This window comes from Gouania willdenowi, chromosome 10 (assembly GCF_900634775.1).
Source record: "Gouania willdenowi chromosome 10, fGouWil2.1, whole genome shotgun sequence".
NCBI classification, from domain to species: domain Eukaryota; kingdom Metazoa; phylum Chordata; class Actinopteri; order Blenniiformes; family Gobiesocidae; genus Gouania; species Gouania willdenowi.
The window spans coordinates 33,404,252-33,421,726 of record NC_041053.1 but is presented as its reverse complement, the minus strand read 5'-3'; the positions used below and the strand labels follow the sequence as shown (position 1 = coordinate 33,421,726).

The following is a 17,475-nucleotide window of genomic DNA, read 5'->3' as shown; positions in this document are numbered from 1 at the left end:
TTTTTGAAAATCTAAATCTCTTGTTAAAAGTCAGTGGGATTATGAAAGAATTCCCACTGAATGTGGGGCACTTTAAATGGAAAGTCTTACAACTACTGAAAGCTAACTTGTTGCTTTTACAGCCAATATTGTGTCAAAGTGATATTTATCTCACACGTGTGATAAAAGCCTTTGAAGCAGACGCTTTTTTAGCGAAAGCATTGGAGTTTGTGCAAAGAAAAACTCACAGTGGAGTGAAGAAAAGAGAAACAAATAACTGCATATTTGGATCAAAATTGTTTTAAATGTGTTAAGAGGTGCAGCCCTGCTTTAACTGTACTGGTGAGGGTCAATGTCTAAATCTCTCTCTGAACTATACAGGCATCCTTCCCCTGACCTCACCGTTTTTATTTCTTTGCTTTTCTTTCCAATATGAACATCTTTAATACAAGTTAAAGGCACTCTGTTTCTCTAGTGCGTATGACTGAGACGGAGATTTTTAACCATAATATTGTTGATATAATGTTTTTACTGCTGATTTTAATGTTTTTAATGCTGATTTTAATGTTTTTAATGCTGATTTTAATATTCTTATTGATTTTCAAATTGTTTTCTGTTGCACTTTTTAATCATGGAAAGCACATTAAAATGCTTTGTGTATAAAATGCACTATTCAAATAACTTTGCCAACCTTAGCTTGCCGTGTGTGGGCACCAGTAGACCCTCACTACCTTGAAAAAGGAGCAAGCTGCAGAAAATGGATGGGTTAATGATTCATATTTCCTTTTTTTTAATGCACATTTTGCATACTTTTGATATTATTTTATTTTGGATTTGAAAAAACTGCATATGTGTTTTTAGTTTGTTATTTTTACCTATTTTGTCATCAATCCATGATTATTACTGCTGTCTGTTATGCTGTATGGCTTTACGTTTTGTATAAACGTCATATTTTTTGAAGAAAAAAAATGACTGTTCCTTTCTTTTTGCACAATGAAACCTGTCACACTGAGTGTGATAATACCAGACTACAGTCAGTGTTGAAGAACCCTTTCCCCCAATGACTGATCAGCGACTAAAGGTGAGATGTTTTCTCAGAACTGATCAAATAAGAATAAAACCACATGTGGTGGCAGAGAGCTGCAGGAAGGAAATGAAACTTATGCGTATCTGAAGCACAACCAGCTTTTCATTTTAAGTTTTAAAAAACACCGGCTTCACCATATCCACTAACAATATCTAATAGCCTGTTTTAAGGCAAAAACAGTGTGAGAGTTTAAGCCAACGATTTAAGAAATCAGAAAAAATATGAAATATGAACAAAAGGCAACAAATGACAACATTACTAAGGATAAAAAATATTTTGTATGCAATTCCTCCAAACTTTTAACAAGATAAAAAGTATAAACATGCAATCTTTCCCTCATGAAATTGTTTAACAGAAAAAAAGAAAAAAAAACTTACTCCGAACCTTCTTTAAACTCTAGTACTACATCTTTCAATGCAACGCCTTTTTTCAATGATACAAATGGAAATTTGTTTTTCAAGATCAGAGTAGTTTTTTTTGCATCGTGACCCTATTTTGATAATAAAGAATTTCTGGCGACCCTAAAAGACATTTTTTTTTTTTTAGAATTAGTTTTTGATCATGTTTGTTAAACTGTATTACAAATACAGAGGAACAGTGGAACAGCCAGGAAGTTATTACAGATATTTTTGTACGGCATTTTATTTGAACTAGATTTAAATTTGACAAAGTGAAAATATAGAATACAGTTGTTTAAGTGTGTCGTTTTATTTTGATTTCAAAACAACACGTATTTTAAGCAATTTTTAAAAAATTATTTTCAATCAGTATTTTTTTTTCATTTTGATCAATTATTAGACATTTCAGGCGACTCCATTTAAACTCCAGGTGACCCCACAATGGGGGCCCAGCCCCAAAGTTGAAAAACACTGAGTTAGAGGATCTTTAATATTTTACTGTATTTGCACTGTACTGTATGTTTATCTTTTCTTTTAAACATACTCAGGCTGATGCCAGCCAATCAGGAGGTGACCTGTGTGTTGTCTTGACTCCACCTCAGCCCTGCAGCAAAGTTCCAATGCTCTGTTGCTCTGTACCATGTGCAATGCCACATGTAAATAAACTCAAGGTTTACACACATTTGCCACTCGTATTTACCAGCCAACCAAACTTTGCTTCTTAGGTTCACACAGTAGTTTAGAGGAGCTTTCACCAGCCCACACGGTGCAAACCCACAGAGGAAACTCTGACCAAAGTGAACCAAACAGAGCTGGTATAAAAACACATCGAAACACAGTTAGTGACTGAAAGAGGAAAAAGTTTAATGTCACAGGCCACACAGTTTAACAACAACACAAGGTAGTTGTGCATTAGTAAAGATTCAGAGATATAGAGCAATAGATCAGAGATAGAAATAAACGTATTTGCTATTTGACCATGCAATGAAAAATAATCAGTGTGCATAAAAACATCAGCAGGTGCTTATAGAATTGATCAAGATTTAAATATAGAATATAATAAACCTTTATTGATCCCCAGAGGAGAAATTGACACATTGCAGCAACACAATAGAATAGTAGACAGAAAGAACAAAAATGAATACCACATTGAATAATAGTGCAAAACATACAATTGTGGGACAGACATAAATTAGAAGAGAAAAAAATTTAATTAAATAAAATAAACAACAACAGCATAAAAACACAACAAATGTGCAAAGGAAAAATGAAGGATATTTGGTTGTAAAAGAACGACGATGGGTTAGAGTCAGAAAGTAAAAGTTTTCTGGAGATGTCAGCAAAGCATGGTGGAGGGTCCATAGTGCAGGTCAGGATCAAGTGTCCCTAATGTTAGGAACACAGGCTGATATTATTCTTTACACAATTACGTTAGAAATACATTAACCAAACTGACATTAAATAAAGTCAGAAGGCTAAATGTATTTTGTTCTCTGCTTATTTTTGTTTCTCATCAATTATTGCTTGTGTGTAGTTATGAACCCACATGATCAGGGCATTGTTTCATGTGTCAGGGTGGAAAATTTTGATTTCCTCTGTGACGCAACATTTTTCCACTTGACAAAAAAACCAATGAAATCATTGTGACATGTCCCGCCCACTTCAGAGGATTGAATTTCGATGTATCACTTTCACCAAGGGTTAAATCAAAGCAGTCCTAAGAGACATAATCTCCAAAATGCAAATCATATTTTATTTTGTGCTGATGCTTGGAATGTGCTGTGAGTATCAATCCAGATGTTGTTTACTCATGTGTCCTTGAATGGAAAAGAATGTGTCATTTCCTGATGGTTTTCGTTTGATGTTTTCTTTCAGGTTGTTCAGATCTGACTTTAGAGCAAAAGAATGTCACAGTTGGAGATGGTGTGGAGTTGGATTGTGAAACAAAGAAAGCTGGAACCATGTTATGGATAAAACTTGTTTCTGGAAGATTGCCTATAGTATTTGGTAGATCAAGTGGTTTTGATACATTTCCAGTTCGTTTTGTGACCAAAAAGGAACATGGCGCCTTTCAGTTGCACATAACAAAAACAACTATTGAGGATACCAGTGTGTACCTCTGCATTAGGTTCGTTAGTCAAGATATGACATTTGTAAAAGGAGTGGACCTGAAAGTTAAAGGTAGGTCAACCCTAGAAAGGATTGAATTAAAATCATTTTCTGAATTTTATTTGTTTGGTGCATCACGCACAGAAATAAATGAACTTTCCATCTGATGCTTGTTTTCTCGTCATAGGAACGAGAGCTGCTCCCACACGCGATCCAGTCCCATCGGAACACCTAACGACTCTTTCATATGGAAACAGATGTCAACCCGAAGACACCTTCGTCTGTTTCAGGTCCGAGTCAAATACGAGTTTAAATTATAAACAAAGAAACCATGACTATCTCACAATCAGGAACTGTGTAACCTTCCAAAACTTCACCGTCTCTGATTTGCAAAGACATCACTGTGGGCATCATGAGAACTTTGGAAGTAACTCAACAAACAACTCTCAAGGTAGAAGCTGTGGTTCTACATTTAGACGAGCTCTTCATTTCTAACCTTTATTGAATTTCTCTGAACTATTTTCTCCTTTCATGCCAGCAGCAGAAAACGTGTGCAAAGACTCAAAGACAGACCACACTGTGGTTTACCTGCTGTGTGGAGCGTTAACTCTAGCTCTGATTGTTATAGCTACTCTCATTAATTACATTTTTAAACTGAAAAGGATCTTGTGCAACAATCGTGAAGGTATGTTCAGTCATTTAAAGATGACATTACTTAGAAAGACAACATAATTATGACCGAGTTCTGTTTTAATGTTGTAGGAGCATTTGTTCAGCAACCCATTCTCACTGAAGATGAAACTGAAGAGGTAGGAATTTATTTCCATGATGTGTTCATACTGTGGTCACAACAGTTTTAGCGTTAAAGCTGCAGTACGTAGAATGTAAAACTGGAATGGAATCAACTACGCTCCCCCCTCCCCTCCCTGTTTTGAATTCACCAGCATCCTTGTGACAGCGCACAACTGTGGAGCTCTTAGCGACTTTTTTAAACATAGAGACAAACACTGACAAAATGTAGCAACTTTATCTGATGTTTTAGAGACTCTGACATGAAAGCACATCACACTCTTGTTACTGGCTGTGTTTGAAATAGCTTATTTTATACTATGTACTACAAACTCAATGCGTTTATACTGTCTACTATATAGTATGGTTAGGAGGATTAGGATGATGACCGTTCTCACTGAAGCATACTTCACAAGTTTCCCAAGATGCATTTAGAACCTACAATGACAAAAACCTGAAGCACACTAAGGCTAAATAACTCATACCTAATTCGCCACCTTTAGTACTTCTGAAAACATTTTGAGAGAGAAAGTGACTCAGTAGAATATCAACATGTGGTCATTTCATCCATAAAACTCACAGAAAACACATTTCAAGCCAACATTTCTGAGTTTTATTGGTGACCTGCCATTGTGGTACAGATAAAACTTCCAGTTAACTTCAAAACAAGAGCCCTATTTACAAAAGTGGTAAGAAACTAATGGAAGACAAGAAGATATGCTTTTGTTTTGAAAAGGGGATATTTGACTTTTAACTTGAAGCTGGTCCCAGGATGATTTTACATTCCGCTCGCAATGCATCATGGGACGGTTGAGTATGACTAGTGTGCCCACCATGAATATACTTAGAAAGTGTCTCGATATACCGGTAGTATACATCTGGGTATTTCTTGCATACTATCTAATGTGAATGCACTACATACTCATTTTGACGTCATACCTAATATGAGGAGTACGTTGAATTGCATAATTCTGAAAAGTTATTATAAATTTTTGACTAAATGAAGACAAAATAAACTTACATACTGCAGCTTTAATGACTGGTTTCACACTGTTATACTAATATTTCTCTGTATTGCATGATTTATCCCATTCTTTTTTCACACTACATATTTATTATTGCAGTATATAGTACATCTTATTACTTTTCATGTATGAACTTTGCTTGGACATTATTTCCTAGAAAGTTGGGGGGAAAGTACAGTTTTGTTAACAATTGTTCTTTCCTGGTATTTTCTTTAGATGGATGAGGACAAAGTCATTTATTGTACTGCCATTTTCACTCCTAAAAAAGACCGTATCCGTGAGCCAAAGATTACCGACCCTGCAGAGGAGATTATCTACAGTGATGTCAGAGTTCATTAACATCCTGTTATGAGGTTTTCTCTTTCATCAACATGTTTCTGATGCTTGACTGCATTTCACACTGTGGTCAGTTTTCTTCAATTTAGGTAAACAAAACACACAATGACAACACCTTTGACATTTGATGCACACAGTGCTCACTGACATGTGAAGTAAACACTCTCCGATTGGTAGCCAACTGCTACTATAAACTCCTACTTTCTTTTTTTCAGCAACACCTTGCTCAGAAACATGGAAGAACTCAGAACAATCCAGCCATCAAAATACTTACCAGAGATGTGTCCCAATGTTGTATTATGACCTACTGTACATAGTGTTGAACCTTTTTGTGCCACAAATAAAAGCACAGTATCAGATGTTTCTACTCAAAATAACAGCTATATAGTTGCATATTGTATAACATGTTCAGAGATCTTGTAAATAATATGTGTGCACCTGTGTGATTGGTGTGATATTGTGCGTTTCTTTTTCTAATCTATTGTTATCTGTTGTTTTATTGTTTATTGCTTGTACAGTGTCCTTGAAAGGGACTTGTAAATACAAATAAAATGTATTATTATTATTACTACTACTACTACTACTACTACTACTACAAACAATGATAAACTACCTCATTTTATGTTGGTAGTTTGTTTTACTCTATGATATTTTTTTTCCTCCTACTTTTTCGTCAGAGCTCAGCTTGTCTCAATAGATCCTTTAAGGGTGGCTGTTACGTTATTTGTCCACTAGAGGACAGTAAAGAGTTGGTTGGCAAGCAACAAAATTAAATTAATTAAATTAAATTAAATTAAATTAAACTAAATTGGGCTAGTGATGCCTCCTACCCATAAATAAAGACTAACTTTTGAGAAAGAAACAAAAAATAAATAAATAAATAAATACATCTACACATTTAGAGAAAGAAAGAAAATACTATAAAAATGCCTAAAAATAATACTTTTAATGATGATTTTAGTGGCAACACACTGCCTACACTTGGTCATTGGTGACACTGCACTTTCTGAATAAATGGATACAGACAAAAGGCTGTTTGTAGCTTTGAAGGTTTATAACCGAGCTCAAATATAGCACAGTAAGATTTGACTAAGTGTGTTTAAAGGCTACGTTTTAGACGATGAATTCCTGTCCAAAAGGTAAACAACAGAAGTCAAAAACAGTTTCCACATCATCCATTACAATGTTGAAATTTCAAGGAACTTTCTCCACCATTTTTTCCTCTAGAATTAGTTTTTGATCATCTTTGTTATACTGTGTTACACATACAGATTAACCAGGATTATTGCACATGATTAGTTATATTTAAGAAAGGGAAAGTTTAGAATACTTTTGTTTGGGATTGCATGTGATAAAGGATAACAATTAAATAATAAAAAATAATGTCATAAATATTTTTTTAAATAAAATTAATCAGGACTTTTTTTTTTTTTTTTTTTTTTTAATCAATTACTAGACATTTCAAGCAACCCAATTTTAATTCCAGGCGACCCCACATGGGGTCACATACCCAAGGTTGAAAAACACAAATTTAAGTTAATACCAAAGACACAAACGACACAAAACTAAATAATGGCAAGCATTTACTAAATTGAGAACATTTACAACACATATCTTAAAGATTAAAGGGTTCATAAATGGCTTAATTATGTGGCAAAAATAAACTGTTCAAAGTGACAATTTAAAAGAATTATTTAAAAAAAAAAAAAACCCTGGCCTTCTCTGTCAGGAGATGGTAAACAAAATATTAGATAGTTTCACAATTTTAGTCTGAATGCTATTAATAGTAAAGGAATGTAATGCAGTTTTATATTATTGTCATGTAAAAGATTGTTCCAGCTGCTTTAATCAGTTGTTTTGCGAGTTAAAATTGTTTTGACAAAATAATCCCAGTGCCATAATCACACATCAAGTTCAAACTTAAGCTAATTCTAGCTTGAAAGCTAAGCTAAGTAGGCTATTTATTGATTAACGTTAGCTTATATAGCTTAAGGATGCATTATGTTGTTGTTGGTGGGTGCAACTGTAGAGTTTCCTCAATATAAACCTAAAACAATGCTTCTAATCCATAAACATGCTGCTCAAATGTTCGGCCTGTTTGGAAAACACAACGCTGCATGTGAAACTTATGTCCACTACCTTACACTAAAGCTTACCAGTACGTCACAGGAAGATATTTATGTTTTTGTACTTTGTGAGGAGTAAATTAGTCGGATTACATCAACATCTGCTTGTTTAATCCTGCTGAGCGTCAAATCAATCCAGCAGTTTTGGTCTAAATAAGCAAATGAAATCTAAATTGTTCTAGTTGTGACTTAAAGAAACTGTCTATATTGTAAAAAGAACAAGTTTTTTTAATCTTTTGTGCTTTATTTCACTTATTTACAGTACATGAAGAAGAAAATAATACCAGACACAATGCAAATTTGTACATTAGTATATGCAACTGCTAATACATTCCTGCTTTCTACATTATTTAATATCAAAGATAACATAGAAGTAGCCATTCATTATGAACTTATTTTTACAAATATGCACACCATAATCAGCTTTACCATGACAGCCTGTCACAGTTAGTTTCTTGTGTTAGAGTAAATACATTCCTCTGTGACCTCCCTCCTTGTTTTGCCTCTTTTAGTTTTTCTTTTAGAGAAATCCAGCGCCACATAGTTGATTTCCACCCCTTTAGCGTCCTGTATAGCAGTATGGGAGACTAATGTGTTTTTGTTTGACAGAAAGGCATTTTTCTCTGAAGATGATGTAAAGATTATACTTACCACATTATTTGATTGATCTTTATTTGTTTCGTCGTGTACTGACTGAGAATCTCCAGCTGCTCCTGATGAAGGAAGAAAAACACCAGAAAAATAACAGTAAATGTAAAGTGTGCCTTGTTTCTAGTCAGTAATTGCTGAATAGTTCTGGTCTTGCCCAAGGACACTTATACACATATACAGGTATAGCCCTGGGATCAAACTCCCAACCCCTCAATCAGAAGATGACCTCCTACCACCTTGCCAAGGTCGGCAAAAATTACAAGCCGCCAATTACAAGTTAAACCCCCCCGCCTGAGCTTGGATGTTTGACACATGCTTAAAGGGCTACAGCATTAACCTTTTAATTTAAAAGGTTGCCAAGCAGAAATAAAGTATTTATTAAAGCAAAGTTAATAAAAGTAGCAAAAGAACCAAATTACTCATAAAAAACTAAAGGGAATGGAGAACCTGGAAAAAACTGAACAAAAGTAGGGAGGACATTGGGTCAACCCTATACACTACATAGCCGTCACACCCAGTGTCAACCTCTAAACTACGAAAACATACAAAATAAATAAACCAAAAATACTGAGTTAAATTGATCCTTCGTGAAATATTCTATGTTTTAATGGTGGACTGAATGATTTGTTTTTGCTCAATTCTGGTGACCCACTTCCCATTGACCACTCCCTGCAAGAATATTCACTCATTGAATATTTGACTACTGAGCTGCATAAGAGCATAACACAAAATTGGTCAAACAGTGTGAGCAATACACATACACTTATTGGATCTGGATCAATAAAAGGCCACCCTAAAATGTGCACTTCAGCCCACAAGTCACATTGCCACAGTTGGTACAAGTCATGAGGAAGTGTCCCATTGGCATGATGGAAGCTGGGATATCTGTAACAGCCATGTCACCATATTTGAATGTGGATCATTCCACCATCAACCAGTTGAAAAGTGGATTCAGAGAGACTGGCAACACTGTGAATCAGCTTAAAACCTTTGGGAAACGAGCTCAAGCTCTGAGTTGTGCTGCAGGAGGAATGGGACAACATTCCACAGGCCACTATTGGCCATCTGGTTAATTCTATACACGTGAGATGTACCGCTTAACGCGATGCCAATGGTGGACACACGGTACTGAGTGCTGTGAACTCTGCTGGGTTCAGGCTGTGATAAGTCATGAATTGTACACAGTAAATTGTTATACATGTTTCTATTGCTTTAATAATAAGGCAAGAATAATATAATTGTTTTGTTATTTTATATTTGTTATAATATTTTTTTCTTTTTTCTTACTTTTATTATATTTTTGTTCACTGTACTTCAAAATAACATGATAACAAGACTACCAGTAATCTCCAGCCCAAACTCAAACTAAAATGACAAACCTACAAACATGCCAACCAGTCTCATTTTCATCATTTATTACAAAACGGCCAAGATGATAATGATTGTTTTTGAAGTTTGAAGGATATTCTGTTTAATAGCTCAGAGTAAAAAACTTCGTAAATAATCATTTAAACATTTACTTACCTCGATGCACACTGTGTATTGTTTTCTTTCTTGTGATAATCAGAGCAATATTTAGAAGTACGCTGCAGATCAACAACGTCCCACAAACAATGACCAGGGTCAGTTCTTGTTCTGCGATTAGAGAAATGATTTTGTAATGTGCACAACAAAACATTTCATACAAATACAAAACTGTCAGCTCAGAAAATTGTATCAATATTTTTAGCGTAAAACTCAACCAGTGTTCATTTGGACAACAAAATTTGATTTTGTCTTTTGAAAAATGTCCGTTATAGTCTACTAAAGGACATTAGGATTCATACCGGATAAGAATTTATGCATTTTTTTAAAAGATTAAATTAGCATTGATCAACCTGATATAGAATTGTATTAATGTAATGTAAATACACAAATTTGATATGTGTAAGACAAAATCACATGATCATATTATGAGTTCTGATTGGATTTCGTCCCAGTTGACAAAATTATAGTTTTGTTTTTATTAGTCGACAAAAAAATAAATAAAATGACAAATAAACCCACAGAAAACCTTAAAGTCCAACCACAAGAACAAACCAAACTACTGGGGTTCAATGATCTGCCATTGTTTTCATTCCAAAGACAATCAAAACGCTGAATGTATGGCTCTGTTTAGCACTGAGTCAGTTATCAAAAGTTATAAATTATAAGCAGGGTGTGGGGTCAATTACATTTTTCAGTTACAATTACATTTTCAATTACAATTAAATTACAGTGAGCAGCATTTTTTCCAATTACAGTTAAATGACAATACATTTTTTATCCTCAGAAACTCAATTACATAATAAAAGTTAACCTTCCTCTTGTGCTAGCTTCCTGTTAGCATCTCTGATGATAACGGGTCTTAAATCAGCTGTAAAATACACCAAAAACAAATATTTATCATCTAATTTCTTTCCTATCTATTTTTTACCATGTTTGGCTTCCTAATCAATGAAAATATAGGTTTTAATATTTTTGATGTGGGCGTCTCAGCATTTTTTGTGTCAGTATAGCCCGAGATTGATAATTTTTTCAAATGGTAAAATGTGGGAAAGCTTCATATGAAACATTTTGTTAACTACACGTGTGTAGAAATGTACATAGAACTGTAACATGGTTCCCCAGTTTAGTGTTAAATTATCACAATATGGCAATTACAATTACAAAGTCAATTATCTAAACTAAATTACAATTTAATTACGATTATGATGGCAAAGGTTTTTTTAAATTACAATCATAATTATGCCAAAATTGTAATTAATTATCAATTACGCAAATTATAATTATAATTGACCCCCACCCTGATGATAAGTATATTATGTTTTTTGGTGAAGATGAACAGGATGCACATACTTATTGTAACTTTGGTTCCATCACCAAATAGGATCCCTCCACACGTGGCCACAGCACAGTAATACGTCCCAGCTTCAGATTGGTCTCCAATGGTTTTGGAAAAACGGTAGAGGCACATCTTGTTGTTTTGTTCATATCCGCTGACATTGTAAATAATGCCCGGTTGTGATTGTGACCCAGGCCTGAACCAGTGCACTCTGTGTTTAGATGGACACTGATCAGCAGATTCCCTGCACATGGAGACGAGTGAGCACCACAGAGTCACTGAGTCACCAAGATGAACCCACTTTTCCGCTGGACTTTGTTTTAAATGAGCAGTCGACATCTTATTCAATCGACCTGTCGGATGCACAGAAATGAAGGGTTATTATCAGCATGGGTGTCAACCAGGGTTACGATCAAATATAATTAAAAAAAAAAAATTGGGTAACTGATAATAATTTACAATTATAAAGTTATTGTAATTTTTTAAATATGTTGCTGTCGTAATCGTAATTAAATTCTAACTGAGTTTAGATAAATGACTTGCCATAAAAAAGCTATAAAAACTGTCAAATATAATTTTACGCAAAACTGGGGAACCATGTTCCAGTTCTATGCAAAGTTCGACACACATGTAGTTAATTATTAAAACATATTTCATATCAAGCTTTCCCACATTTGTATACTGACACAAAAAAGACTAAAATGTATTCACATTACTGTAATTGAGTTTCTATTATGGGTACTAGTACTTCTTTGAGTATATTACTAAATCAGTCATTTTACTTGTACTTAAGTGTGTTTTAAAAGAAGTAATTTGTTACATTTCGACACCCGACAGTTACTGAGTAAATTATTATTTTTTGTTTTAAAATGATCAACGGACATTGAGAAACCATACAAAAATTGAAATAACCAAAGAACTATCAAATGCAACCACATCAAAGCCGACCAATCAGATTGAATGTAATGCACCACGTCAAAACAGCATTGAATGGAGGTTATTTTATCAGTTTTAGAGTTAATAGAGCCTGAAAATTATTTCTTATTTTTAATTAAATGTATTGGTGTTATTTTATTTTTTAAAAAAAAAAAAAAAAGATTTTGGTCTCTTCATAAACGTGTGGGGTGAAAGTAACTAGTAACTTTTGCTTTGAGTATTATTTAATTAAGCTACTTTTTACTTGTACTTGAATATTTTATGTATGACTTACTTGTACTTGTACTTCAGTACAATTTCAATCAAGTAACAGTACTTCTACTTGAGTAGGACACATCAGTACTCTATACACCTCTGCTAAAAATATTAAACCTATATTTTCATTGATTAGGAACTTAAGTCTAACAAGGTAACCAAAAGAAATGACATGATATATATTTGTTTTTAGTGTATTTTACAGTTGATTTAGGACCCGTTATCATAAGTGATGCTAACAGAAAGCTAACACAAGAGGAAGCTATAGGATGCAATGATTAAGCTTTGCCTTACCTTCCACAATGACCTGTGTGCTGCTAATAATTTCAATATAAAAAGATGTTCCGCCTTGACAAAAGTATGTCCCTTCATCAGCCTCGCTCACATTCCGTATGGTCAGAGAATACACATCATCTACTTTTGTGACATTGTATCTTGCGTTGTTCCTTTCTTCAAGTTTAATTACGCCAAATTTTGCAGATACAATTTTTTTCACTATAGATCCAAAATTCATCTTATACCAGTAAAACAAACTAGGGTCTCTTCCAGAAATGTTACATTTTATAGTCAAATCCTCATTAATGTCAGCCACAGTCAGCGAATACTGCACAGGAACCTGCAGGGTTCCAACCAAAGCTGCAAGAATAGCACAGAAAGATTAAAAATTGTATTTAAAAAAAATAAGTACAATTTAAAAAAATATATGTAAAAGAGAAATTAAGCTGTTAATAAACTTACATAAGATACTGATGAGTAGCAACGCAGTCAGCCTCTCACACATCATGGTGCGTCGCTCTTGTTTTGCAAGACTAAAATCTTTCCACTCACAACAAAGACTTAGAGACACACCAAACTCGCTTCACAAAGTGAAAACCATGGCGATTGGCTCGTACACCTAAAATGCACTTCCTGTACAGCTTTGCAAATAGGTGACCCATTTACAGTAGGAGAGTGAATGTTCCCATACGTGACATAAGTCCTTGTTACAGTACCAATATTAGACACGAATTCCAATTTACGATTGCGTGACATAATCAACTTGTACAAACGTGGGTAAAAAAGTGATACTTTAAAATGCAACGATTGTACAAGTGCAAAATATACTTAAAAGAATATGAACTTCTATGTCAAGGGTGGGAAACCTTTCATATAACCTTTCTATAGCTCATATATTTATATATATAAATCTATTTCTATAACCTTTACTGTAGACAGGTTTTTGTTCATTCATTCATACACAAAGTATGCCATAAATAGAATTACTGATGAAGTGGACAGGTTAAACTCTTAGTGAGATTGTGTCAGGCCTGAATCCAGCAGGTGATGAACATCTGCTTTAACATTAGTCCCCATTTCTGACAGCCAATCACGAGTAACTGTGGCTTCTGATCCACAGGTTGTGGGTTCAATCCGAGCCTATACCTATCTATGTGTCAAAGTGTCTTTGTGCAAGACACTGAATCATAAGTTGCTCCACGTGGTTGACCAGCGCCTTGCATGGCAGCTCTGTCCCTTTGGTGTGTGAATGGGTAAATGAGCTGATATTGTAAAGCGCCTTGATGCTATAAGTGTGGGGATAAAGCGCTATATACTGTAAATCAAGTCCATTTACTTTTTACCATGTAAGGCACCATGAAGCATGAATTCAGGTCTCATAAGTCATGGCAATTGTTCTCGGTCCTAATCTGTCCCGCATATTTTATGCCTAAAATGAGAAGTGCAACTTTGATCACAAAAGTGTGACTGGGTCACATTATCAGATTTCTCATTGGCATTTAGAATCTAACCAATCTGAATATCATTATTGTCATTTTTGTATATTATTGTACTTTTGTTGTTGCTTTGTTTATTTATCTCATTTTGTGTGCTTTTGTTGTCATTGTGTGTATTTTTGCTGTTTTTGGTATTATTTAGTAAAAAAATATTATTTTGTGTGTTTTTGTCTGTGTTCAATATTGTGGTTTTGTATATTTTTGTGTATTTTTGCTGTTATTTTGCATATCTATGTTAGGGGCCGCACAAAATTAAGCCAAGGGCCGCATGTCACCCCCGAGCCTCCAGTTGGTTATGTCTGCCCTAAACAGTCCATCTTCACATTAAGCAAACCTGGCATTGGTCTCATCTCCTCCGTCTTCAAATTGGCTTGTTGTTGAACCCCAAAAACTGTTTTAGAGTTCATACTGTAAATGTAGCTATACTTAGAGCCTGAGATTATGCCTTAGATTTTTTTTAAATTGAATTCATTGGTGTTATTTTATTTTTAAATAATTGCACAATTTTGACAAACCTTTTGTTTTATACAGATGCCTTTGTGAAAAATTAATTCAGTTCCAATTGCGGTAGATCTTGTCTCTTCCTTTTTAAGTTTATACATGAGATGTTCACTGTATGCAAGGGAACCGTGGCAAGATTCATTACCAAAAATAAACGTGGGGCGTGAAAGTAACTAGTAACTGTTATTTGAGTACTATTTAATTGAACTACTTTTTACTTATAATTGAGTATTTTATGTATGATTTACTTGTACTTGAGTACAATTTCAATCACATAACAGTACTTCTACTTGAGTAGATATATCAGTACTCTTTACATCTCTGATTTTGTGTCGGCACTGTCGAAGGGGTTTTTGCCTTTTGCCCTGAAAGCTAGGCTTCAGTACCCCTGCACTGGATGAGGGGGGTACTGTCAGTCAGTGGATAGTCAGTATGTACATTTTAAATATTAGAGAAATGGAAAAGCATGAAAGATTTTTTTCTTTTGTCAATTAAAAAAAAGTTCAAGTTTGGTTTTTATGTCACAGATAGCAAATGGCTGAGGATGTGCATTGTTTATTGGCTAAATATAGTTCTAATGTCTTACCAGGAAAGGAGATACATATCCTGTAGATAGTCATAGAGAACATACTCAGTGGTTTGTCAAAGGGGGGAAATGGTGCACCACAGCCCACATTTCACGTGGCGGTGTGTCTACTCTGAACTGCACTTATCATGACAATAGTTGGTCTGATAAGGTGTGACTCATGAAGCTTTTCTTATGGCGTCTAAAATAATGTCAACCAACAATCTTTTTTGCACAGAGAAAAAAAATATATACATTCAATGCTTGTGTCATGTTTGTAATTGGTCTGTGAGTGCCATCAAACTGGAAAACTGTAACTGTGCACATATGAGTGATGATGTCAGATAAGGCCTGTATTGTGTAATAGTGCTCAGTGGTGTGCATATCAATATTTACAAAATTCATCTTTACAAGAACAAAATGGCATGAAATGCAATTTATTTCATTTTTCTAAACTTGCAAGAAAATGTAAACGTAACTGTAATTCAAGCACCAATAACAAAAACAGGTGGTATGTTTATCAAACTGTCAAAAAAGTTTAACTTTTGCTTTTACAAGTGATTCTGAAGTTATTCAAAAATTAAGTAACACCATACAACTATAAAAATGCCCAGTATGTTTCATGAAAATAAAATGCAATAATAATTCAAGCTAAAATACATTGAGGAGTGAGGAAAAGGGTCTTTTGTGGTTCACTGACACCTCATGACCTGGCGTTTACGTGCTATGCTAGCACAATTAAGTGTTTTTTTTTTTTGTTAAAAAAAACATAATAAAAAATTGATTGACATTTTTTTGGCCCAATACAATAATGAAGTGATGAAATATTGAGATATATTGCCGGATTGATTTTTGCTTATACTGAAAGCACTAAATCAAAATCAAAACCGATAAAGTGACAAATAAAATATTGTGCTTTAGAACAGTAAACACATTGTTTAAATGAATAGTTTAGGCACTAAGTCAATGAAGTTAAAAACGATTGTGATGTCTTACCACATGCTTTGTCTTACTTTGTTTTTAAATGTAAGCAGTCTGTAAACTAGAATATAAATGGGGTTTTAATCGTTTTAAGTGAGATAGTTTACCAACAAAATTATGACTCGATCCAAAAACTTTCTAAATAGGTAATAATCTGTCTACTCCTGCACTTTGACATCATGCAAACATCCTTAGAGAAATAACTGGGAATAGGAACCAGTGCCTCCAGTCAGGGGAACTGAACAATAAAGCTAAAAACGTTTCTACACTTTTGTTTTCACCCTTTGCGTTAATATCTCCATTGCTTTTGGCCTCCAGCTGGAGAAGAATATATTTTCTTTCTCTTCTTTCCATTCTCTGGCATTTACTTGCTAAGTCTAGTATTTGTGGCTCTTTTTAAAACCACTTTAACAGGTTGGAAAACATCATCAATCTATAACTATATTGAAATGTGGTTCCTAAATTCAGAATTTTTACATTCTAGTTGGATGGACACTGGGATGGTGTCGTGACTCATAAACAGTAAATGCTTTGTAAATGTTCTTACAATTAAATACTGATGAAAACAGGCCGTGACTGCACAGCAACATCAAAGCAGGATGGAAAATAAAGCCAGTTGTTGATTCACACCTCTGACCACATGTCACTGCAGAAGTTTCCATTCAGCAGTGGGTTTGTTTGTTTTTTTTCACACAGTTTGCAAGTCAAGTGCATGAGAAACAGGATAGTTTACCATAAAATAGCTTGTGTAATGTCTTAATTAGTATTTTGCGGTGACAATTCTTATATTTGAATGTAGCCTGTATGTTCTGCAGTGAAACAGAAAGCACAAGTCAAATCAACATGAAAGCATGAGTCACTGATGGAACTGACTTCAATGAACCTCTCATTAGTTTGTTTTTTTTTTAAAAAAACATACAAACTTATTTAAATAAGCTGTGCCTATGATTAAAAGTAATCTGCTCCCCATGAACAAAAAAGGTCAAGTAATGAAACAAATTACTTTTAAAACTAATCTTAGCAGACACAAAGTCTTTGATGTCACCTTACGTTTTGATCATTTCCTACCAGCTAAATTATATAAATATAAAAACTCGGTCAC

At 34.3% G+C, this 17,475-nt stretch overlaps 2 protein-coding genes across 4 annotated transcripts; one reads left to right on the top strand and one right to left on the bottom strand.

Annotated features, from left to right (window-relative positions):
• Positions 1–991: 991 nt before the first annotated feature.
• Positions 992–6,075, top strand: LOC114471464 (uncharacterized). Of its 3 annotated transcripts, none has more exons than XM_028460297.1 (7): positions 992–1,060; positions 3,340–3,645; positions 3,761–4,024; positions 4,112–4,258; positions 4,336–4,382; positions 5,604–5,812; positions 5,939–6,075. In XM_028460297.1, the coding sequence occupies exons 2-6, from the start codon at positions 3,426–3,428 to the stop codon at positions 5,724–5,726; spliced, it is 801 nt and encodes a 266-aa protein (XP_028316098.1). In that variant the 5' UTR covers positions 992–1,060; positions 3,340–3,425; the 3' UTR covers positions 5,727–5,812; positions 5,939–6,075. The 3 variants fall into 3 exon arrangements, with proteins under 3 accessions (XP_028316098.1, XP_028316096.1, XP_028316095.1); XM_028460295.1 differs by lacking the exon at positions 992–1,060 and adding an exon at positions 3,171–3,245 and having other exon boundaries at positions 4,115–4,258; XM_028460294.1 differs by lacking the exon at positions 992–1,060 and adding an exon at positions 3,171–3,245.
• A 2,204-nt stretch (positions 6,076–8,279) lies between these two features.
• On the bottom strand, positions 8,280–13,391 carry LOC114471426 (uncharacterized). Its single transcript, XM_028460225.1, has 6 exons — positions 13,293–13,391; positions 12,849–13,190; positions 11,378–11,716; positions 10,025–10,135; positions 8,501–8,562; positions 8,280–8,416 (listed from the first exon to the last, which is right to left on the bottom strand). The coding sequence occupies exons 1-6, from the start codon at positions 13,336–13,338 to the stop codon at positions 8,297–8,299; spliced, it is 1,020 nt and encodes a 339-aa protein (XP_028316026.1). The 5' UTR covers positions 13,339–13,391; the 3' UTR covers positions 8,280–8,296.
• Positions 13,392–17,475: the final 4,084 nt, after the last annotated feature.

Coding starts and splice junctions, on each gene's coding strand:
- LOC114471464 (XM_028460294.1), top strand. CDS start 3,203: ATGCAAATCATATTTTATTTTGTGCTGATGCTTGGAATGTGCT. Junction 3,246..3,339: donor GCTGATGCTTGGAATGTGCT/GTGAGTATCAAT, acceptor GTTTTCTTTCAG/GTTGTTCAGATCTGACTTTA. Junction 4,259..4,335: donor CTTGTGCAACAATCGTGAAG/GTATGTTCAGTC, acceptor TTAATGTTGTAG/GAGCATTTGTTCAGCAACCC.
- LOC114471426 (XM_028460225.1), bottom strand. CDS start 13,338: ATGATGTGTGAGAGGCTGACTGCGTTGCTACTCATCAGTATCTTAT. Junction 11,717..12,848: donor CACACAGGTCATTGTGGAAG/GTAAGGCAAAGC, acceptor TGCATCCGACAG/GTCGATTGAATAAGATGTCG. Junction 8,563..10,024: donor AATACACAGTGTGCATCGAG/GTAAGTAAATGT, acceptor TTCCTTCATCAG/GAGCAGCTGGAGATTCTCAG.